Source organism: Chelonia mydas, chromosome 2, assembly GCF_015237465.2.
Source record: "Chelonia mydas isolate rCheMyd1 chromosome 2, rCheMyd1.pri.v2, whole genome shotgun sequence".
Classification (NCBI taxonomy): Eukaryota; Metazoa; Chordata; order Testudines; family Cheloniidae; genus Chelonia; species Chelonia mydas.
The window spans coordinates 44,882,205-44,907,777 of record NC_057850.1 but is presented as its reverse complement, the minus strand read 5'-3'; the positions used below and the strand labels follow the sequence as shown (position 1 = coordinate 44,907,777).

At 40.1% G+C, this 25,573-nt stretch overlaps 1 protein-coding gene across 3 annotated transcripts in view; it reads left to right on the top strand.

The window, feature by feature from the left end:
* NECAB1 (N-terminal EF-hand calcium binding protein 1) overlaps positions 1 to 25,573 on the top strand; it is a 121,038-nt gene that overhangs the window by 57,116 nt on the left and 38,349 nt on the right. For all 3 annotated transcript variants that reach the window (XM_037892320.2, XM_043539364.1, XM_037892321.2), the window contains exons 4-5: positions 5,004 to 5,029; positions 7,030 to 7,127. In XM_037892320.2, the coding sequence (XP_037748248.1) occupies positions 5,004 to 5,029; positions 7,030 to 7,127 (124 nt within the window). The remainder of the gene's footprint in view (positions 1 to 5,003; positions 5,030 to 7,029; positions 7,128 to 25,573) is intronic.

The window sequence follows — 25,573 nt, the reverse complement described above, 5'->3', positions numbered from 1 at the left end:
GCAATAAGGTCCAGGGACAAAAGGTAAAATAGTTTGTGCCTTGGGGAAGTTTTAACATAAGCTGGTAAAAATAAGCTTAGGGGGTTTTTCATGCAGGTCCCCACATCTGTACCCTGGAGTTCAGAGTGGGGAAGGAACCTTGACCGGAGGATTGCCCTCATACAACATGGAGCTAGTATGTGAAAGCCACTGATGACTGGCATGGGCAGAAGGTGTGGGAGTGAGGAAAAGCAGCTAACCATCTGCTAACTAAAGTTGGATCCACTCAGAATACAGACAGTGCTCATCAGGGCTGGGGAAGGGTGATTTTGCAGGGTAACCTGAAAGGACCACACTGATGACGAGATAAGGGACTTTTCTGGCTGTAGTGTGAGAGTGAGAAGAATGTACCATCTCCTCAAGAGTAGGAAAAGGGAAACAGAATGGGAGTTAAGAACTTACCACATGGAAGAGAGGGTGCTGCTGCAGCCAGTTACAAAATGGCTGCTTTAGCAATGACACACCTCTGCCACATTCAAACGGCAGGCCCAGAGAAAGTTCCTGCGAGAGAGCAGGCCTCTGCTGAAGAAAGTCAGCAAGAACCAGGCAATCAGCATGAAAGGTGGGTTTCTGGAACTGGTACATCTCCTCCCATAACTTATAGTGTGGCTCAATCAGAAGTTATGGGCTTGATGCAGAAATAACTCCATGAGGTTCTTTGCCCTGTGATATGTAGGAGTAGGGTTGCCACTTCTGATGTACAAAAACACAGGACATTTGGGATGATTTAGAGCCCATAAAACTAGACAGCTGTTAGCATGTACTGAGCACCCTTACAGATTTCCCAGAACAACTACCACAAAAAGGGTGACCCTGGGAAAACCTGAAAAGGTGGCAATGCTGTTTGAGGTCAGAACAGATCATCATCATGTCCCTTCTGGCCTTAAAATCTATTATATTCAATATCACGACCAAGAGTGTCACCTAAGCACAAAAAAACCTGTGAAGTGCAAAGCAAGGATGCATGTAAATAAGGGAATTTTAAGTTTTTTAAATAATGTTCTTTTCAATTATTAAAATGCCTCCAGGGCAGAAAATCTGGACTTTCAGGTATTAAAAATAATGTAGCATTTCAGCCCTACTTAAAAGAATCCCTCCATTTGATGGGATGAAAATGAGTCTTACTCCATGATGAGCTTCAGGAAACAAAACTGATTTATCTGTCTCTGTACTCTTCCTTTAACTTTTGTTAATTCCTATGTCTGTAAAGCATACATTGTCACTGAAAACCGCATTTCTGAACAGACTTCTGATCTTCATTTTTATTCTTGGAGGGGTTTTTTGTTGTTGCATTTTTTAATCTTTACTTTAAGAAATTACCAAGTAGAGGTGCAGTAACAGAGGACTGTAGACCAACTAAATTTCATTCAATGTATTGGAAGAGTAACCAACATAAGAAAAAAAAAAAAGAGACATTAATACAATAGATAAGAAGATTGTGTACCACTAAGTTGATTCAATAATGTTCTAATATTTATTATTTCTATTTGGTGTGTTAGTAAAGGTAGTAGGCTGACAGTGGAACTAGGCTGCAGAGAGAGAGAGAGAAGGAAGACAGAATGACAAAGATAGAAGGTATCAAAAAAGGAAAACGTTCCTTCTGCTCTACAGTACAGTATGCTTCAGGTTTTATTTTTTGCCATGAGATAGAAGTATCTGGATGCTGAACTGCGAGATCTTAAATTACTTTGGATTTGTTAGTTTTTGCAAGCTAATTTAATTCCTGGTATTTCACTGGATTGACACCCCCAAGATCTAGAAAACCACTTCTAATAGCTTTATCCCTCTCTGTAATTTTCATTCATTTTGTAAAGGTTTCAGTTACGTACCCAACAGCTTGTAATTCTGGCAATGAGACACAAGCTTCCTTTGATGAAAAAACATTGAAAAATATGCTAATTTAGGGAAAAAACTACAAACTGTGAACAAGTGTCAGTTAAGGTCAGCAATCCTGCATGATGTGTGTAATGTGGAGAACTATGTTTTCATGATAACCTCCACTGACTGTTAAAACAACACTGCACGTCATAGTCTCTATTACATTACAGCAGAAATATATAGCAAAAACATGGTCCTGTGAAAGCTCCATTTAACTCTGTGTAAAAATTCTTCAATGGAGCAAAAATGCTAATATATCAGAAGCAAATGAAAAAGGGAGATAGTCCAAACTAGACTGTCTGTCGCTTCCAGGCAGAGAGAGAGAAAAAAGGATTTCAGGGACAGGAAAAACACTGTTAGATGACAATACAGATATCAAATGGTTCAGTAGAGTAACTCAAACCAATTTCTAATCCCAAAATGGAAAGAAAGGCCTTCAGATGGAAGTTTTCTTAAATCAACTAATTTTTAAACTATTTATTTAGGAAATTTTAACATGGTTATAAATCCTTACCATGTAAATATAAAAAAAACCCCATACATGTACCAGTTAGTTTTTGTTTACAGAAACATTATACAAAAAAGGGGTCAGATTTCTGTTTAACAAGGTGTTACCTTATTACAGAGTGAGCATCATTACAACTATAATATATCATTTCTAGCGATTTTATTAAACTGAGCAAAGTGTTTATATGCACATTTAACAGACCAGACTTGTCTATCAAATGTTGATATTCAAAAAAAAAATTGCAGATGGATGTACTTTGAGTATGGAATAAAAAGTAACCAAATATCTTTTTGGTTAGGTATGGAACTGATGTGTTAATTTTCCATAACCACAAACTCCCATGTGTTTGAACCATTTCTTTACAGTTTGGCATTTTCCTTTTTCCACTGAAGTTACCAGTATCTGAGCAGCTAGTAGCAGATGAGAGATTAATTCTTCACTTCCTCTTGTAAAGCACTTAACTTTAAAGCCAAGCCTAAACAAAGTGCTGTGTATTAGTTACACCTTAAGAGCTAGCCAGAGTGTCTGAATTTTGCGCAGATCCCTGACCAGGGGACCAATGAAGAAAGAGGGCAACCTTCATAGCATCATCCCTGCTCTTCCCCCAATCCCTGTGATAGCCCCTCCTTGGAGAAGGAGAGGGAATGCTGGGGGCTGGAGGCAGAAAGGGAAGGACCGGCACCATGGAGGAACATACATCCTTCCCTCATCATCACTACCCACTGCTCCAGGGTGGGATTCTTTGTAGAAGCGAATGCTGACTGAATCCCTGATGCGGAATATCTCCTTCCTCAAGGAGCAGCGGGGAATGGCCAGGCAGTGCAGCTAGGGGTCAAAGCTGGTGCAAGGACACAGAGGAATCTTGGGGGCTGAACCGCTGCTTCTCCTGTGAAGCAGAACCCCACCCCCGATGAAACAATACAAAGAGTGAACTTCCTGAGCCACTGTTGATTTTTTCCCCCCATATAGGAAACAATCTCAGTCCTTGTAATGAATGGAAGGAAGTTCTATCATGAACAGAGCTAGGGACTGTGTTAGGACTCCTGGGTTCAGTTGGGAGCTCAGCCTTGACCACTGTGTGATCTCCAAGTGCCTTAGTTTACTAGTCTGTGAAATGGGTGTGTAAAGGTGTGGGCAGTCCCTACACATCCCCTTACAGCCCAGTACGGTGCTACTGGTGTGCCCCACTTTAATTTCACCCAGTGCAGCAGCAAAAGATTCTCTTTAGCCACCTGAGGCAAGAAGCCATATTCACAAAAATACCATGTCCCCTTTTTCATCAGGTTTCAGGACAGGAATCATTGTAACAAACTGTTCATCAGGACCGTGGTTCAAGGCTCCTAAACTTACAGTCCACGCACCAGTCTCCAAGTCAGGTTAGGCTTGTCTCCTGGTGCTTGAGGGTATGTCTACACACCAAAAACCACAACCCACAGTGGCAAGTCTCAGAGCTGGGTCAACTGACTTGGGCTTGCACAGTGGAGCTAAATATATCAGTGTAGACATTTGGGCTCAGGCTGGATCCCAGGCTCTGAAACCCAGCAAAAAAACAGAGCCCAAGCCTCGCCTACACTGCTATTTTTTCCGCACAGCATGAGTCTGAGTCAGTTGACCTGGGTTCTGAGACTCCCTGCCATGAGTCTTTTTTTGTTGTTGTTGCATAGATGTACTCAGAAAGCAACCTGCACCCACTGCAGCCTACCTGGCTTCTATTCCTCACTCTACTTTGCTCGACTGAGTTAACTCTGCATCCTGGCCATTTATATGGCTCAGCCCTCAGGGTGTGGCAGGGCCTCCTTGATTATCTGCAGGCTATCAGCATCAGCCTGTCCCTGAAAGGGATACTACACTTTTCCCTATACACTTTCAAAGGGCATAATACTTACCTACTTCACAAAAATGTGACGTGGCTTACTTGTTTGTAAAGAGTTTTGTGGTCCACGGAAAATCCATGACTTCAAATACTATTGTAAGCACCACAATGTATTTTAGATATTAAAGTACCAGTCACAATTATATTGAGGTGTAGGTACTACAAAGTGTACTAACAAGGAACATAGGAATTGCCTTATTGGGTCAGACATGTGGTCCATCTAGTCCAGTATTCTGTCTCCAATAGCAGCCAATACCAGACATCTCAGAGGCAGGGCCGGCTCCAGGCACCAGCTTTCCAAGCAAGTGCTTGGGGCGACAATTAGAATGGGGTGGCAGTCCGTGTCCTGTGGGGGGAATTCGGCGGCAGCTCCACCGCTTTTGGCGCAGTGGCAATTTGGCGGCGACTGCTTGGGGCGGCAAAATTGCTAGAGCTGCCCCTGCTCAGAGGAAGATGTAGGCACTTAGCGGTAGACACATGTGGATTGATCTGGCCCTCAAAGGTCTCATTCTAGTCCCTAATAATTAGAGATTGGCATAACTTCTGAAACATGAGGTTTTTATAACTACTTTATATATAAATTAATTGTTGTAACTCTGGATATTCATGTTATCCGCGTGTCCAGTTGCTCTCTGTGAATCTTACTCCTTACTAAAAGCGAAAGAACAGCAATTAAATTAAATTTATATATTCTTATCTTTTCAGCAACCTTGACACAGAAGAACTCTGTGGTAAGTTCGTTTTTCAAAGACAGCCATAGAACAAAACTGCAACAAGCCTGTATTGCATGTGAACACATCATGTGGATTGAGCTCGTTTTTCTCTTTGATAATACGGAACAAGTATATAAAACTACATGGTCTGAACTCCTGGGAAAAATGGAGATGGCTCAATGAACCTTTAAGACTAAACTGGAATCTGCTAGAGAATTCTGCAAAAATACTTCATGAATATTTCAGTCTCATTTTATCATTCAAAAGTGCTTTTCTCTGCTCTACTTTATTTGCTTATTACTGGACAACTTTTATTCCAATTATTTCATTACTTCCTCAAGTATAAATACTTAGGCAACCTTACCATTTCCAGTGGCTTTGTTACTCTCCTCCAACTTGATTAAGATTTGGCAGAATTTATCAAGTCAAACTCCCATTAGCTGCAGAATTTGCCCCACAAAAACTGTCCACCACATGTACTTTCCTGAAAACAACTTATTTTTGTTCCTGAGCTAGTTTAACAGCATCTGAGTTAATAACACAGCTTGCAGTGCAAGTAGTACACAGTTCAGAGAAGTTCTTCAAATCCACCCAAAAATGTCAAAAATCATTTATTCTTGTAAAAAAAATGCATAGTTCTGGGAGGAAAGTCAGAGAATAATGGGCAGAGTGGTATATGTGCATTTATATTTTTCCAGAGCTGATAGCATGGAAGCCTTTTAAAGGAAGCCTTAGGAGGTCACTGTGAAATACCCACAATCATTTGAATGCCAGCATGTTTGCATGTAGGTCTAATGCGACACTGACCAAATGTGAAGAGAATGAGTGATCTCTTTAAGATGAAATGCAATGAGTGCGTGGCTGAAATAACACAAGGCCAGATCCTCAGCTCAAGTCAAAGGAGCTATGGTGATTTACAACAGCCTGGGATCAGGCCAAAATTATCTACAGCTGACCTCGAAAGGGAGGATAATGGTTTTGTGCCCTTTCTCTACTGCTTTGATTTATATTTTACTGCTAGTGATCGGCTTATTACATCTGCAAATTGTGCACTCCCTTAGGCCCCAATTCTGCAGTCAGGCCCATGCAAACAGACTCCTGTTCCATTGTCTGACTAAGTGCTAAATGCTATATGCAGAATTTGGCATATAAGGTTTAAAGGTATCCTGTTCTTCTATCAACCTTGATTAAATATGGGTTACATTAGCTACTCTCATGACAGCTGATCTTTCCAACATCCTCAGAAATCTCTTATAAATTCCCACCAGTTTGTTTCTCATCTTCCCTGCTTTGGTCTTCATAATTCTGGAACTGAATTAATCTGAGCCCTTTGCCTGAAAATCTGAAATAGCCACATGCTCACTTCAGTGATTTTTTTACAGCTTTTCCACATTTTATTTCCCTTTCCTCCAAATAAAATGGATCTCCCGGATATTAAGTCACACTACCTGCCACTTATTTTTGTGAATAATGAGGCAAATAAGTGAATTCAGGCTCTAAGCAATATCAGCTTCTGTCTCTAAATTCTCCTCAATCTTATGCGTTAATGACTCCACTGACTTTTTGTTTCCTTCTCATCTAACTAAAAAACTTCACAGGGTATGTCTACACTGCAGTCGGAGATGTGATTGCAGCATGCATAGACATACAGGAGCTATATTTCATCTAACACTATGGTGCAGAAATATTAATTGACCTGTCAAGCCGCAATTGACCTCAGGGTCTCTCAATTCATAATCCTATGCCCTATTCACTATACAATCCCAATTCCCTCAAATGAACACACAGTGCTGCTAAAAGAAAAACAAATATAATTATGTTAATTACTTTCCTTGATAAAATAGAATTTTATGGAAAAGCTCTTCAGTTTCATCCCATACTGAAAGTTATTTAGGGAAGTATATATTTCCATTATACTCAGAACATGGTGAGCTGTTTGTTACATTTATTTTACTAGCTGGGTCTAATACCTAAAATCCTAGATGAAAGGTTGTTGGAGTCATGATTTATTCTTACAGAATATTTTTCTCGGCATTTGGGAGAGTATGAAAATGTGCTGTCTGCCTTAGAAGACCTAAATGTTTCTATACTGAAGGCAATGGACAAAACAAAGAAAGTAAGTGGAAGTTATATTTATCTTCTACACAATATTTTGAGTCTTTTTTTCTATTGTGATTTGATGTACTGGGTTTTAATTTCATTAGTCATGAAGTATTTGATAACTCTTGTTTAATTATTTCCACGTTTCTGTTTTATTACTAGGGGAGAAACAGGCTTCTTGAAATGGTCAAAATACCACGGCATTAAAGTCTAGGTGCAAGAAATTTGTAGTTTCAATCCATGCAAAATTACCTTTTTGAATGACAGACATGTCCTTCAACTCCTAATAATGTAGGGTGTTCATATTCCATTCAAAAGATCCTGGATATCATAAAAATGGTAACGTTGTATTAAGCCAATTACCTGAATATAGAATGAGAGAAGCACTAAACACAGCTTTCAATAGTTAGTTTTTAGGATGTGTTCAGGAACACTATTTACAGTATGGCCAGTTGCAGATTTATAGATTTTTAAAGCCAGAAGAGGCTATAATGATCATTTATAACACAGGCCATGGAATCTCTCCCAGTAATTCCTGCATCAAGCCCATAACAGCATCATATAGACAAGAGAAATATGGGGATTCTCATCAGTACCATAATTACAGAAGGTGCCATCTCTTGCATCAAGACTTTTCCAAGAGTACAGAATGTACAGATTTTAATTGAGCAACTGACATGTACAAACAGCCAGAAAGTTTATATCTTACTGTGCAAGGGTTGGCTCACTGCCAGCACCTCCTCATGACTGGGCGTGGCATGGCATCTCTCCACTAGGATCTGCTGCTGCTGCTAGTTGCTCTCTGCGGTGGCTTGCCCCTTCCTGTGACTTGGCCCTCTGGCCAGGTCACTTCAAAGTCTCTCCCCCGCCAGGTAGTCCATAAACACAAAGCAAGGGTAGCTAACACAAATAAACTGAGTTAGTAAAAGAGAGCAAGGAACACCTCTCTCTCAGGGTGTCTCAGGATCTGGCCCTCCCTTACCTCAGGGAGGGACTATCAGGCAGTGGTTGTTGGGGAAGTTCCCGCCTTTCCTCAGAGGTTGAAGGTCTGTTCTCTTCCCTGGTCCACCAACAAGTGAGCTGGTCTGCACCCTTTTAACTCTTCCTCCAGCCTGTACCTGTCTTGTAGATGTGGTGGGGCTGGGCTGACTAAGCCCAGAGCAGTGTTTTAACCCCTCGTTGTCCAGAGTGGTGTTTGCATACCCTACTACACTTACTTATTTAGAGCATGATTTAGGGAGGTGCTGTGCACCTCCAATTCCCAGTGAAGTCAATGGGCATTGGGAGTATTCAGCCGCTTGCCAAATAGGGGCATTAATAAGGAATATCTGCATTTATTCTTTCTAGACATAAGCCTAAATATAAACTGCTTGATTAGGCACGTGTACAGGATAGTGCTAAAATGGCAGAACATGTCATCTAATAATTATTGGATGTAAACAGAATGCTGCATTTAAGAATTACTTTGGAAGTTAATTACACAGGAGGAGTCTCAATAGAGTAGTAAGAATGTTGTGAAGAAAAGCATTACTGACTGGAAACAAAACAAATGGGAAAATCTGGGATATTAATAAGTGTTATATTTAGCTGCCTCAGCAACTCAGTTAAAAACATTAAAACTTGCCTAGACATTATCTTGACTTCAGATTCATGCTTAGTGGTTTTGCTTTCCTCAGGAGATACATTGGACAGCACACTCCACACAGCACTATGCATCCACAGTAGGGCTGTTAAATGATTAATTGGGATTTAATATTTTTAATCACAAGGTTAAAAAAATAGTTGTGATTAATCGCAGTTTTAATCACACTGTTAAACAGAATATGATTTATTTAAATATTTTTGGATGATTTCTACATTTTCAAATATATTGATTACAATTACAACACAGAATACAAAGTGTACAGTGATCACTTTATATTTATTACAAATATTTGCACTGTAAAAAAAAAGTATTTTTCAGTTCACCTCATACAAGTACTGTAATGCTCTCTTTTTTGTGAAAGTGCAGGTTACAAATGTAGTTTGTTTTTAAACACATAATTGCACTCAAAAACAAAACAATGTAAAACTTTAGAGCCTACAAGTCCACTCAGTCCTACTTCTTGTTCAGCCAATCACTCAGACCTGGGCTACACTTGGGGGAGGGGGGGGAAGATTTCAAAATAAGATACGCAACTTCAGCTACGCTATTTGTGTAGCTGAAGTCAAAGTATCTTAGTTCGACTTACCTGGCTGTCCTCACGGCGGCAAGTCGACCGCGGCAGCTCTCCCATCGACTCCGCTTACTCCTCCTGCTGAGGTGGAGTACAGGCGTCGATTCGGAGATCAATTTTTCACGTCTAGACGAGACGCGATAAATCAATCCCCGATAGATCAATCACTACCCGCGGATCCAGCGGCTAGTGAAGACGTACCCTTAGACAAACAAGTAATGCTGCCCGCTTCTTATTTACATCACCTGAAAGTGAGAACAGGTAGTTACGTGGCACTGTTGTTCCCGGCATTGCAAGATATTTACGTGCCAGATATGCTAAACATTCATATGCCCCTGCATGCTTTGGCCACCATTCCAGAGGACATGCGTCCATGCTGATCACAGGTTCTGCTCGATAACGATCCAAAGCAGTGCAGACCAACGCATGTTCATTTTCATCATCCAAGTCAGATGCCACCAACAGAAGGACCACCAAACAGGAATGGGTCACCTTCTAATATTAGTATTAAATAATGATAATAATCCTGGGGTATACATATCTTTCAGTCAGCCATTTTTTATTAAAAACGGTGGAAACAGAACAGGGTGCTCATGCTGTCAGACAATATAACAGCTGAGCAGACAGAGAACCAGAGTATTCAGTATTTTAGGGAGAATTCTTTGAAGTTTCTATGTATTTTTACGATAGTGATCATCTTTTCACACAGGAGGGCCCTGCAATACTTAGGTATTATGGGGGGGACTAAGGGCCTGATCCTGAGAGATGTCAAGTGCCCTCAACTCCCCTGGACTTCCCACTGAGTTGAGGAAGCTCAAGCACTTCATAATCAGGCCCTTTAATGACAGACTGGTTCCTAGACAAACAAGGTGGGTGAGGTAATATCTTCTATTGGACCAACTTCTGTTGGTGAAGGAGAGAAGCTTTTGAGCTACACAGAGCTCTTCTTCAGGTCTGTTTACTAGGCAAGCACTCTTTCCGATACGCAACTTATTCAGTCATGACTTCTGCTTTTCTGGGGGAGAAAAAAATTGGTTTGTCCCTTCATGCACTTGATCCACCCAACTTAAAGGCAGATAAACAACCAATGCTGGGCCAAAAATCAGGCACCCCTCTAAGGCGTGGCATCCTTATTCACTGGGTATTTTATATGACAACTGCAGGATCAGGCCCCTAGATAATTGTTCATCCTCAGTTTCCAGGGTAACCAAGTAGAGGGGGAAAAATGTCTGTCTTCAGTGAGAACACAAATACATTGGATCAGCATGTCTGAAATTCTAAAAACCGAATTGTGAACAAGCTTTCAGTCCCTTCCATATTCAGAACATAAACTTAGCTAGATCTAGGTTGCATTAAGCTTAAAAAATTGGAATTCAGTGTAATTTCTTGTTTACTGTTCTTGCATTTTTTCTAAGTGAAATTGGTAATATCAGAGTGAGCAATATTGTTTGATTTATATTCATAAATGCAAATAGTCATTATTTTAATGTGCAGCAAGGAACCACCATGAAGCTGGTTTGATTTTTTTTTAATTGCATTAAATTTTGTTTTCTGAAATTTAATAACACTTTTTACAGGCACTGCATTAAGTCCATGCAGTTTTGTTCCCAAATCTCAGCACGTGACATTCGGCAGTCCTCAGTCAAGCAGAACTCCAATATAAGCTTTGCCTGACTTAGTCTGATCAAAAGCCCATTGAAATCCAGGGATGATTTTCTACTGATGTCAATAGGTTTTGGATTAGGCCCCTTTTCTTTTCCAGTGTCAGGCTAGATTCTGCCATTCTTACTGAAACTGAGTAGTACCCTGCTCTGAATGGTCCTATTGAAGTAAATGGGAGTATTCCTAGCGCAAGGTACTGTGTAATGTGTGTGCAGGAGAAGAATCTTATCCTTAGCTTTCTTACTGAAACAGTCAGCTTCTGCAACGTTCATCTGGGTGGATGTTCGTTACTGTGTGATTACTAGGTGCCCTATCATTATTCATGTCTGAAGGAGAATCACTGAGATAAAGAACAAAAAGAAAGAAGATGTAAAAAGGGAAGCATATGCAGTTAAAGAAGAGTTTAATTCTGTTCCCAGAGAATGTACTTTAAATGCTATAGACATCTTACTAAAGCATGCTGGGCCAAAGCCCTATTGTTGCAGCTCTGATCCAGGAGACACACACGCAGTTGGACAAGGAAGAGAAGGAAAGCTTTGAGAATTTATAGGTGGGGTGGACTTGATGTTTGTGGCACTTGATATTTGATCATTCCTCTTCTGGGGATAAGTTACTGTATGAGTCACTTCTGTTGCCAGGCTGGCAACAATAGTCGAGAGGGCTAGATTACGAGTTGGTTTGGGTTCTTCTTCCTCTAGCTGGCAGGTTACAATTTTCCTGCTCAAAGTGAAAGCTGAGATAGTTGTGTTTACCTCTCTCTTTTTCAGTCTTACAAACAGGAAGCATTAAAAATTCAAGATTCAATGCTTCTAATATATTCTGGGGAGCAATCCAGACAGCGAGGGGCTGTGTCACCACTTGCCCTGCAACCTGGGTAGTCTCGCAAAGCTTTGTTACTGTAGCTCCCAACCTGGGCTCCTCACAGACAGAATGCAGGTCACATACAGAGTGTCTGTGTATAGCTACAGCCCTGGTCCCGCAACTCTGACCTCAGCTGCCTGTCACCAAACACCAGCCACACTCTGGCTTCCACCAGCCTTGGTTACTACTCTCAGGATGAACCCACAACATTCTCAGTCCTGGATTTCCCTACCAAAAAAATGTGTTTTGCACTGTTCAGCCCTCTCCTGGACAGTCCTGATATATTAGGCCCATTGCCCCTCTAGGTGGATCAACATACAATGGTCTGTTACCCAAACGATTCATAACACTGGATTAGTTTTAAAAGGTAAAACCAGTTTATTTACTTACAAAGATAGAGGTTTTAAGCAAGCATACTTCCAAGGTATTAAAGTCAGAAATGGTTACAAGAGAGGTAAAGATAAAACCCTTTTAAAACTTGAACTAGACTGGGTTCAAGATGAAGTCCCTTCACAATGTTTCCAGTAACATTGCTGACCAAACTCGTACGCCAGGGACTGCTCCCAAAATCCAACAGCTGTTTCTTTTGTTTTCTTAGGTGAAGAGAGAGCTGCTGTGATGGGGTATCCACTCCACACAAGTCCTGAGCACATTAATGTGGGCCAGGATGAGCAAATTAACCATAGATGTTGCACCTGGAGGAGAACTAGGGATTGATAGGGCCTAAGGGCAGATGAAGCCCAGCTGCGGGAGGAGCTGGACTAGGATTATAAAGCCATGAAATAAGAGCAGGAAGGGGCAGGGCAAATCTAGGCTAGGCTTGGCACTGAGATTTGAGTCAGGATGAGTACTGGTTTCTGGCTGAAGGCGGTGAGACTGAACTAAAGACTGTGGCTGGCTCTGGCTCCGGCTCCGGCCCCCACTGGAAATGAGGCAGAACAGTAAAACTAACAATAAGGGAGGAAGAGAAAGTTGCCTTGGATTATGAAGGGGGAGCAGCAGGGGATGAGGAAAGGTCTCAGATCGAAAAAAAATACTATTAATATTAATATCAGGATTTGAAGGAGGAGAAATGCATAGAAATGAAAAACAGGATAAAAGTCTACATTTTAAAATTGTCAAATCAATGACTGAAGAAATGAAAATAGGAAATGTTAACCCCTGAAAATGGCAGAATGGATGAAGCAAAGAGCTATTGACAAAATGTACACATAAGGAGCAAGCTAAATGACTTCTTAAACTGTAACCCTAGGAAAAATGAAAGTTACTTGTCAACGGTCTACATGCCTGACCGAAGCAAGATGGGTCACGTATAAAGTGCCACTTGGATTGTCTGCGGATGAAATCAAAGAGTGCAGGAAATGATAAAGTGTTGTTTGTTAAATGGCTACTTACTCAAAGATGGGACATTTCCAGATATGATCCAAATGGGGTATTGATCTTTCTGGGTTAAACTACATATTTACACCGCCTCCCCGTGTGAGGTGCTAGGATTGTCACAGGGTTGGACATATTGGACATATGGCAGCCATTTGTAAGGGAACAATGAATGAGGTACAGTAAATGGGGAGGAAATCACTCAGATGAGGAGTGTGCAGAAGGGACAGAACTTACATGCAAAATTGTGGAGGAAAGCACAGTGCAACATATAAAGGATATGCAATAGCAGAATGAGCTAGATAAATACAAAAAATTAAAATTATTCAAAAAAATATCACTTGCGGAGGCTAACAAAAGGCACCCACTGCCCAAAATAGGAAAAGAAAAAATAAGTAAGAGAAAAGATGTATAGAGGCGGTAGAACACATCTTTGTTCAGGGAAGAGAATACAAGAACAGGAGAGGATGTATTGCTTGCAGGTAAAGAGAAGTTTATAGCATCATTATAGAAGTAATTAGCTGCATCTTGCAGATGTGGGGGGAATAAAGGATTAAAATCATAGCAAAAGCAGCAGAAAAATGTCTAGACTGCATTCATTCAATTTTAAATGGAGGCAATAATACATTATCTTAATGATCATAGAATCATAGAACTAGAAGGGACCTCGAGAGGTCATCTCGTCCAGTCCCCTGCAGTCAAGGCAGGACTAAGTATTACCTAGACCATCCCTGACAGGTGTTTGTCCAACCTACTCTTAAAAGTCCCCAATGATGGAGATTCCACCACCTCCCTAGGCAATTTATTCCAGTGCTTAACCACTCTGACAGGAAGTTTTTCCTAGCCCATTGCTTCTTGTCCTATTCTCAGAGGTTAAGAACAACAATTTTTCTCCCTCCTCCATGTAACAACCTTTTATGTACTTGAAAACGTATGTCCCCCCTCAGTCTTCTCTTCTCCAGACTCAACAAACCCAATTTTTTCAGTCTTCCCTCAGAGGTTATGTTGTCTAGATATTTAATCATTTTTGTTGCTCTTCTCTGGACTTTCTCCAATTTGTCCACATCTTTCCTGAAATGTGACACCCAGAACTGGAAACAATATTCCAGCTGAGGCCTAATCAGCACAGAGTAGAACGGAAGAATTACTTCTTGTGTCTTGCTTACAATACTCCTGCTAATACATCCCAGAATGATATTTGCTTTTTTTGCAAAAGCGTTACACTATTGACTCATATTTAGCTTGTGATCCATTATGACCCACAGATCCCTTTCCACAATACTCCTTCCTTGGCAGTCATTTCCCATGTTGTATGTGCAACTGATTGTTCCTTCCTAAGTGGAGTACTTTGCATTTGTCCTTATTGAATTTCATCCTATTTACTTCAGGCCATTTCTCCAGTTTGTCCAGATCATTTTGAATTTTAATCTTATCTTCCAAAGCACTTGCAACCCCTCCCAGCTTGGTATCATCCGCAAACTAAGTGTACTCTTTATTCCATTATCTAAATCATTGATGAAGATATTGAACAGAACTGGACCCAGAACCGATCCCTGTGGGACCCCACTCGTTGTGCCCTTCCAGCATGACTGTGAACCACTGATAACTAGTCTCTGGGAATGATTTTCCAACCAGTTATGCACCCACCTTATAGTAGCTCCATCTAGGTTGTATTCCCTAGTTTGTTTACGAGATGGTCATGTGAGACAGTATCAAAAGCCGTACTAAAGTCAAGATATACCACATCTACCGCTTCCCCCCTATCCACAAGGCTTGTTACCCTGTCAAAGAAAGCTATCAGGTTGGTTTGACACAATTTGTTCTTGACAAATCCATGCTGACTGTTTATTTATCACCTTATTATCTTCTAGGTGTTTGCAAATTGATTGCTTAATTATTTGCTCCATTATCTTTCTGGCTACAGAAGTTAAGCTGGCTGGTCTGTAATTTCCCAGGTTATCCTTATTTCCCTTTTTGTAGATAGGCACTATATTTGCCCTTTTCCAGTCTTCTGGAATGTCTCCTGTCTTCCATGACTTTTCAGAGATAATTGCTAATGGCTCAGATATCTCCTCAGTCAGCTCCTTGAGTATTCTAGGATGCATTTCATCAGGCCCTGGTGATTTGAAGACATCTAGCGAAGTAATTTTTGACTTGTTCTTTGCCTATTTTAGACTCTGATCCTACCTCATTTTCACTGGCATTCACTATTTTAGATGTCCCATCACCACCAACCTTCTTGGTGAAAACTGAAACAAAGAAGTTATTAAGCACCTCTGCCATTTCCACATTTTCTGTTACTGTCTTTCCCCCCCGCATTGAGTAACAGGCCTAATCTGTCCTTGGTCTTCCTCTTGCTTCTAATGTATTGTAGAATGTTTTGTTTCCTTTTATGTCCCTAGCTAGTTTGATCTCATTTTGTGACTAGGCTTTTCTAATTTTGTGCCTACATACTTGTGTTATTTGTTTATATTCATCCTTTATAGTTTGACCCAGTTTCCACTTTTTGTAGGACTCTATTTTGAATTTTAGATCACTGAAGATCTCCTGATTAAGCCGGGGTGGTCTTTTGCTATACTTCCTATCTTTCCTATGCAGTGGGATAGTTTGCTCCTGTTCCCTTAATAATATCTCTTTGAAAAACTGCCAACTGTCTTCAATTGTTTTTCCCCTTAGACTTGCTTCCCATGGGATTTTACCTACCAACTCCCTGAGTTTGCTAAAGTCTGCCTTCTTGAAATCTATCATCTTTATTGTGCTGTTCTCCCTCCAACCATTCCTTAGAATCATGAACTCTACCATTTCATGATCACTTTTACCCAAGCTGCCTTCCACTTTCAAATTCTCAACAAGTACTTCCCTATTTGTCAAAATCTAGTAGCTTTGTCCATCTTCTGAGATAAAAAATGGTCTCCAATACATTCCAAGAACTTGTTGGATAATCTGTGCCCTGCTGTGTTATTTTCCCAACAGATGTCTGGGTAGTTGAAGTCCCCCATCACCACCAAGTCCTGTGCTTTGGATGATTTTGTTAGTCGTTTTAAAAAAAAAAAACCTCATCCACCTCTTCTTCCTGGTTTGGTGGTCTGTAGTAGACCCCTACCATGACATCACCATTGTTTTTACCCCTTTTATCCTTACCCAGAGACTTTCAATGAGTCTGTCTCTTATTTCTATCTCAACGTCAGTCCAAGTATATAGATTTTTAATATATATGGCAACACCGCCTCCCTTTTTTCCCTGCTTGTCTTTCCTGAGCAAGCTGTACCCTTCTATACTAATATTCCAGTCATGAGTATTATCCCACCAAGTTTCTGTGATGCCAACTAGGTCATAGTTGTCTTTATTTATTAGCATTTCGAGTTCTTCCTGCCTAATCCCCATACTTCTCGCATTAGTATACAGACATCTAAGATACTGATTTGATTCCTCCCACCCCAGTTCTGTCTTATCTCTCCCTTATTTCTGCTATAACAGCCCCTGCTCCCCATGATCCTTAGCTGGAATGTGTATATTTTAATAATGCATGAACAGGAATTTAAGAAAGCCATCTTTGAAATGGGAAAAAGGCTAATGTAATATGTGTGCAAGAAACATGGCTATTAAGTAAACCTGTGTTCAGTCTACCAGGATATGCTATACACTGGTGGGATCAAGAGGCTAGCGGGGGGCGAGGGAGGGTTACATTTATAAAAAAGAGGGACTCCGTTATGTCAAAATGGATGTGCAGAAACTAAAGTTTTGAATATAATGCTATTGAGATTCATATGAAGAACAAAACCACACATATACATTTATAATCCATGTAAAAAATAGTTATTAGAACTAGTTAATATAAAAAACCCATTCATAATTTGCAGAGACTTGAATAGTTTAATGAGATAGGGGACATAAGAAAACTCACCTAAATGGTAAATTCTTAGAACAATTTATTGATCTGCATTCAGTATTACTAGGTTATGCATAAGATGAAGGTACTCAGCACTTGGAAATATCAAACCCTAAAAATCAGAAATGACCATGGGCCTGATCTAAAATCTGATGAGAGTCTTTCTACTGGTATGAATGGATCAGCCCCTAATTTAAGACAGTGGCAAGTTGATCATTTTAATGTCATCCCTTGGCGATGAAATGAGACAAGAATAGAGCTTTACGTTAGACATCACTTCCATCTCATTCATCAAGGTGATATTTACCTAACCAGATCCTGGAACCACTTTATTTTAATGGAGAGATGAAATATATGCAGTGTTTCAGGGTACATCCTAGTTAGAAGGCAATGATTTTGCCCTGGCTATCTTAGGATGGGATTATTATACAGCTAACAGAAAGCACTCAAGTTTTGGGTACAGTAATATTTTATTTTCAAATTTAAAATGAAGGGAAAAATACAATATACAGAATGGACTGTCACAAAGGTTAACGGCAAATTGTTTTAACAAATGTTAGAAGTCCCTTTGATCTCTTCCTCTGCCCCTTCTTTTCATCTTCCTCATTTTTCTTCTTCCATTCCTCTCATCTACTTTTTAATCCCAGCTCAACCTCTTTCCTCTATATACAAATGGCTAGGGCCCTACCAAATCCACAGTCCATTTTGGTAAATTTCATGGTCATAGGATTTTTATAATCTTAATTTCACGGATTCAGATATGTAAATCTGAAATTTCACAATGTTGAAACTGTCAGGGTCCTGACCCAAATGGAAGTCATGGCCAGGGGGCAGGTGTTGCAAGGCTACTGTAGCGGGGCACGGTATTGTCATCCTTACTTCTGTGCTGCTGCTGGCAATGGTGCTGCCTTCAAAGCTGGGCTACCAGCCAGCAGCCATGGAGCTTCCTGCTGCTGGGGGAGGTTCCTGGAGGTGGATCGGATCTGACCTGGCCCTGGGAACAGCCCATGCAGGGGAAGAGGAAGGCCCATCTCTCCTTAGCTTGGCCAGGATTAGCAGCTGGAGCTCCCCAGACCAGCTTGTCCCTGGCTCCAGCACTCAGGGGCTAAAGGGTCCTTCGGTGGACTATGGGGGTGGAGCGTTCTGACCACAGTGACCCCCTGACCATGGTGCCCTGTGTAGTCACCCACCCATAAGACCATACTTGCCCCTTCAAAAGTGACAACTTCACCCATACCATGTCACTCGTGCTTCTGTGCTGCTGCTGACGGTGGCACTGCCTTCAGAGCTGGGCACCTGGCCAGAAGCCGCTGCTCTCCAGCCGCCCAGCTCTGAAAGCAGCATAGAAGCAAGGGGGGCAATACTGCAATAGCCAGAGGTCATGGGGGAGACTAGATTTCACTGTCCGTGACATATTTTTCGTGGTCATGAATTTAGTAGGGCCCTACAAATGGCTCAGATAACTACAGTACATTTTTTTCAAAGCTGAATTGGGAAGCAATTCTCTGAACGTAAACACATCCTGTAAGCGCAAATATACCATGGCTATTTTTAATTAAAAATCCTGCAGACTTGTAGGAAAGAGAATTCTGGACCAAGATAAGAAATGAGTAAAAGGAGACTTGTCAATATTTTCCCCCTTCAAACTGTTTGTTTTCAGCAGTTTCACTGCTCTGTATACTTGGATTTTTATTTATTTTTTCATTGTGCATTTCTTTTCTTTGATGTAAATTGTGGAGTTTTTCTGCTTCGGAAAAAAAAAAAGTTGAAACTTCCTCTCTGTTACTAGGAAACATCTTGAACATTCTGAAGATAGGAGCCAATCAAACACAGGAGGGATTATAAAAGCCCAACAGCACCAAAAGATTTGCATATTGACAGTAGTTATTGAGAATAACCTTAGAATAATTACATATACCCCGGCACACTGACGGGCTGATACTCTGCTTGATAACGGCTACCTGGATTTGCATAGTGTATGTTTGAGTAATAATAATTTTAGTAATTATGTAAATTATGTATCAATAACTAGAGTGTAGGGAATTGCGTACACAGGAAATAACTATACAGTTATGAGTAACTATACAGCATCCCTGAGCACCAACTGGTACAGATATTTAAATATCAGTAGGATGTTTTAATTTCATCCAGTTATTAGTTTGCACATACTGGCATTAGGCCCAACTCATCCCCAACTTATTTGCTTTTATTTTTTTTCAGGGCAATGTCATTCTGAAATTCTGTGGTCATCCGTCCAGGTTTCAAGTTTTAAAGTGGCTACTATAAAAGCCCAAATGCCCAAACTCGGTTGGAATCGAAAAAGGTAGCAATATTAAGTAGTCATCACTTGTAAAGAATTAAAATGCTGCTCGCCCCAAAAGAATGTATAAGACACTGATGGCAAAACACATGAAGTGCAAGGTAAAGCATGCAGTGATTAAGAGTAATCTAGTGGCATACAGAAAGCAGCAGCTACAGAACACCCGGTGAGCATCTGATTATTATTTTTAATACAGTAAGTCAGTGGACATTACATATATCACTAAAGCCCAACATATTTCCTAGCTGCATGAAATTAATTCTTCCTGTTCATTTCTCTGCTGGAGGATATCCTTGAACAACAGAGGATTTTACTGAATTGGCTACTTTGGAGAAATACTGCAGCTCTATTTATTATATTCACAAAAGGTTTAGTGACTCTATATAATTAATTAGTAAGTGTCAATTATTGATTAAAATAAAGCTGCTTTTGGATCATGGGTGCAAAATACAGTGCTGTCAAGGTTAATTCCCCACTCTGACACTGAGTGTAGAAGGTGGGGACCCGCAAGGATTCTAAAAATTAATACTGGTCACTCCAGGCTTGTATTAAACTCCCAAGGTTACAGCTTTTCTCTGACCTTGGATTGGTAAATGCTACCACCACTCAAGTGCAGAACCCCTTTGAGAGCCCAGGAAGGCACACTTGGGAATTCCTTCCTGTGGGGTACCCTCAAACCCTTCACCTCCACCCACCTCCAGGGAAGAGCTAAGAAGAAAAAAAAAAAAAAAAGGAAACCAACTGTTTTCACCAGCTAACTAAAAAACATGTGCACAATCTCTTAAGACACAGAAATCCAATCCCGTTCTTAAAAAAGGTAAATATTTAAAAAAAAAAAAAAAAAGCGAGAGAGAGAAAATACATTTGGAAACTCAGGCATTTGCTAGATTTTAAGAGTAACTACAAGGATTAAGCACCAAGAATAGCTTTCTTGAGGTCCTGTTTAAAGGTTACAAGCAAAAGAAAAGCACCTGGGGTTAGCACAAGCACAAGTCATAAACAAATAAAAAGACATAAACCTAATCGTGTCTTCCTGACATTTCCTGATCTACTTACATATCTGGGGTTTTAAATGAGTGTTTCTAGGTATGATATCAAGGATTTTTCATACATAGTCCCAAGTTTCTTACAGCGTAGTTGCTGCCCAGTTCTCCTCCCCCCAGGAGAACAACAGACCGACAAAAGGGGAGTCTTGTTTCAATTTTAAAAAGTTCTAGCCTTCCCATTGGCTCTTTTGGCCAGGTGTCCACTCACTTACCTATGCATAGCAGTGAGACTTTTTAACCTTTTACAGATAAATAGAGAACAGCTACTAAGAGAGATTTTATAGCTGCTGGCTGGGTGTCCATATAAGGGAGTTACCCTCACCCTTTCATTTATCACAAGTGCCATGAAGGTTGTTTTTTTTAAAGGCAATCTTGAAAATGTTGTTGAATTCAACTTCAGACATGTTTTTCAATGTTTATCATTATGTTCGCTGCCACCAAACAACAGATTCAGACTTTGTCTTCACTTCAAAAAAATAAAAATGTGTTTTTACATGGAGCGAGTTATCCACTAGATTAGAGTACCACCCACGCAAAACACTTAGAAAAAACAAACACAGAAAGGCTAGCTGTGTAACAGAGCTAATGATTTTCATCCTAGAAAAAAGGAAGTATGGTCCAGTGGTTAGGCCACTAGCTTAAGACTCAGAAAAACTGGGTTCAATTCCTTGCTCTACTACAGAATTCCTATACGACCTTGGGCAAGTCACTTAACCTCTTTGTGCCCCAAGGCCCCATCTGTAAAATGGGGATAACTGTATTTCCCTACCATAAAGGGGTGTTGTGAGAATGAACACATCAAAGATTGTGAGGCACTGAGATACCACGGTGACCCTGATCACTGTGGTATCTCAAAGCATGGTAGATACACAGATAGGAAAACATACCAGATTTAAGATATCTACAACTATATGTATTGGGAGAACTTGATTATTTTATATATAATTTTGATGGATAATATCAGTGTTTATATTTCAGCATTTTTTTAGATTTTTATTGATTAAAATTTTCATAGTTAGTTGGCAAAATCATGGGGGAACTAGACAATTATTCAATGACAGACACTGAGATTCAAAAAGTTAAAGCTTTTTAACCATTGAAACACAAACTGTCAACATCACATATCAAAATATAAAAAGTTAATATCCTTAAATCAAACTAAATTATCAAGCAGCTTTTTCTTACTTTGCTGATAATTGAAATTTACAAATTGGCAATGAAAAAATATTTCCATTGGTTTGTGTGTGAATGGTGACAGTGACATTTACAGACACTTACTGATAAAAATCAAAGCCTCACAAACCTATATATAGTCAGTAGGTACAGTAACAGTATCCTTATTTTACAGCCACTTCTTCCTCTCCATTCTTTTCTAAACACTTCTTGAAAACTCAGCCTAATCCTCCTGGTCAAAATTTGCTCAACTTTTTTATTCTAAACAATATCTCTCGCAGTTGTTTCACAATTTCATGAATTTTTAATTCAAAAACAGACAAATTTAGTTCAGCTGCTGCCTATACTTTTCACACAAAGCATTTCATCCAACTCTAATGTCAGTCTCAAACATACCCATCTGTATTACTGTGTTCACAGTAGAGCTGTTGGGGGGGTGGCGGGGATTTCCTGCAGAAAACGAATATTTCATCAAAAAAACTAAAAGCCCTAATAATTATCATTGTTTGGCCAAAAAATAAATTAAAAAAAAATCAATCATCAGTTTTTGGCCTGAAACTTTCAATGTTCAGGTTTTCCATTGAAAAATAGAAAGTTTTCAAGGAAAGTAGACACTTTCCATGAAAAATTGTTTATTTTTATTTGTATTACCATAGCAGTTAGTCAAAACCCCAATTTTTCAAAGGAAGGTTTTGAAGGAAAAATTTTGACCCACTCGAGTTGCGAGATCTAAGAAATACACTGAGATCATCAAGAAATAAAGTCAAAATATCATATTAGTGACTTTAATGTCACTAATCCCCAATCCACACAGCTGTTACTCTTTTGAGTAAGGTTCCCACCTCCACATGCAGTGGTCTGCCATACCACGCTTTCTCCAGCTAAAGTCATCCTAAAACATTAAGTAAAGAGTGATAGTAAATTCAGGAGAAGAGCCTAATTAAAACCTTTTTCTTTAGGCCATGGATACCTTGGGCCAGATTTCCCAGTCTTTAATCAAGCAAAACTCCCATTAGTTTAAACTGGAATCTGGATCCTATTTTCATAAAACTATATACTGAACTACTTATCAGCTTTTTGTGGCAAACGCATCTGAAGCTAACAGAAATGCTGGTGACAGTACTGAATGTGTCACCAATTGTTCCCTATATAAAGCAGAGATAGCTCTATGACTAAATATCTCATGTACAAGCAATGCAATAACTGTTTTTAATCGAATAGCATTAGTGCTGTGTGAAACTATGGCACTTTGCTGCATAAGGTTTTCTTGCTTATTTTGTGTTAAATGTATTTATAATCATGACGACTGCCAATGAAAGTCAAGTCAGTACACTAAACAAGAATACCAAGGGCTGAGATAGTGAGCAAAGCAATCTGAGCAGGAGAGCACATCTTGTGTGTATTTGATAGATTTCTCCTTTCCTACCCCCCATGATGAATAATGAAAATTCATGGGAACTGTTTTGATCTTTTTGCCTAAGTTTTATAACTGCAGGGCCAACAGAAGCCAGTGCTCAGATTCTGCTGCAGGCAAAAGAAGATTGGTTAACAATCAGAAATTTCAAAATCATATCCCAGATTAAATGAAATACCAATGCTTTTTAATTTAAAATTGCATAGAAATAGCTTTCTAGCAGAAAATGAGGTACATAATCCACTCAATCTTCTGTCAATATCTATCAAAACACATCATCTACAGCTTTGATGTTTTACCTATACTCCTACAAATGCCTCATCAGAACAATGAATTATACATACTCCTACTACCTGCAATTATAAAAAGCAGCAAATAGCAGTCACGTGCCTCTAACCTATCTGGAGAGAAAAACGAACAGAACTTTTTATCCCTGTATTAATTTTGTAGATACTGTTGCAGCAGTCACTTCAGTATTACTAATGAGAATGAAAGAGCCAGTGATAGACTCATGGGTGATGTGTGAAGCTTCTCCTTAGGGACGCTAGCCCCTGCCCTGCCCCTTCTGGCTGATGCCCCACCCCCACTCGCTGCTGCCAGCACCAACATGGCCCTAGCTGGGGCGGGGCGGTATGTGTGTGTGGCTGAGAGCTCGGCCCTGGCAGCCGTCGAGTTCTCAGCCGGGACCACAGCAGAGCTCTTGACTCTGGCTGGAGGTCTGAGCCTAGAACCCCTCCCACATTCCATTCCATCCCCTCCCCTCCCCCAACCTACCCCCACTCCGCCTCTTCCCCTCCCCCCGAGGCCCTGCGATCCCCCTTGCTCCTCTCCCCTCCCCAAACTGCAGCCCCGAGACTGGAAAAGCTCTGTGCCCCTGCTGTAACCCCAGGGCCATGGTGGGGAGCAAAAGCTCCTCCAGCCCTGGGGCCAAGGCGGGGGAAGATTTTTCCAAGGGTCCCAAATCCACCTAGCCTCCATTACATGCCTCCCCTGGATAGACTTTAGTTGTTCTGATGGACACTCCTAAGAAAACGTGTCAGAATCCTCCAATAATGGCCCAGAACAGTATAGCTTACATCAGTATTGTGTGCTGTTATTGTAGAATACTGCCATTCCAGTTGTCTCTGGGCCAAAGCTAAACGTGCAGTTGCATTTTGTTAGAAAACTGAATAAAGTCACAAAAAGAAAAGGAGGACTTGTGGCATCTTAGAGACTAACAAATTTATTTGAGCATAAGCTTCCGTGAGCTACAGCTCACTTCATCGGATGCATTCCTTCCTTCAGTCCTTTTGGTATGATGTCCATCTGGAATGCATCCGATGAAGTGAGCTGTAGCTCAAGAAAGCTTATGCTCAAATAAATTTGTTAGTTTCTAAGGTGCCACAAGTTCTCCTTTATTTTTTTTTTTTTTTTTGCAAATACAGACTAACACGGCTGCTACTCTGAAACCTGGAATAAATTCAAGAATTTGTAGGATTTACTTAAAATTTTTAAGTGACAGTTGGATCAAATGTTACACATTGTGATGGTTTGGCAGATTATGCATCTATTAGCACGTCTATTAAGAATCATAACTTACAAACATAGTGCAGGCAATATTGCATTTGAGACAGACCATAAGATAACTGTAAATTAGTAGGCCCTGATCATACTCCCAATAAAGTTAATGACAAACTTGCCATTGAGCCATACGCAGCAGGATCAGGCTCTAAAGTTATCATTAGAATAGATTAGGCTTTAATCATTTTCTTCTCTCATTTCAATAGGGTCATTTTTATTATTATTATTATTAGTAGTAGTATTATGGCCATGCCTAGACACCCTAACCAACATCAAGGTCCCATTAGGCTAGGCAATGTATAAACAGAGTAAAAGAATTCCCTGTCTTGAATAACTTAATATCTAAATAGATAAGACAGAAAGGATGGGAGAGGAAATAGAAGCTCAGCAGGGGAAGAGACTTGTCCACGGTCACACTGCAGGTCACTAGTGGAGCCAGGAATAAAACCTGGTTAGCATTTCCCAGTCCATTGCCCTATGTGCTGGGGCCACACTGGCTCTCAAAGAATGGATTCATTTTTTGCCATTCTTTGTTTTGTCATCAGAATGAAAACATAGGAATGTTCATTCCAACTTTTTAGCACATGGATGCAAATGGTACTACACCGGTTCTATAAAGTATTGGGACAATCTTTGTAACAAGAATGGAAATGGTGCAAAAACTTATTCTAATTAAAAATTTGAAGATTGTAATTCCTCAGATACCATATAAAGGACATCCCCACATCTTCCCTGAAACACTCATTGCTCAAAATTCTTTAGATAGACGAGTATCTTAAAACCCAGGATCTGTAGGGCAGAGAAATTGGCATAGCTCCACTGAAAGTCAATTAACTTCACTGATTTATACGAGCAAAGGATCTCTCTCTCACACACACACACAGTTTTAATCAGTTCTTTGCATACCACACAATTTAGTTATCTGTTCATATTAACATAAAAAG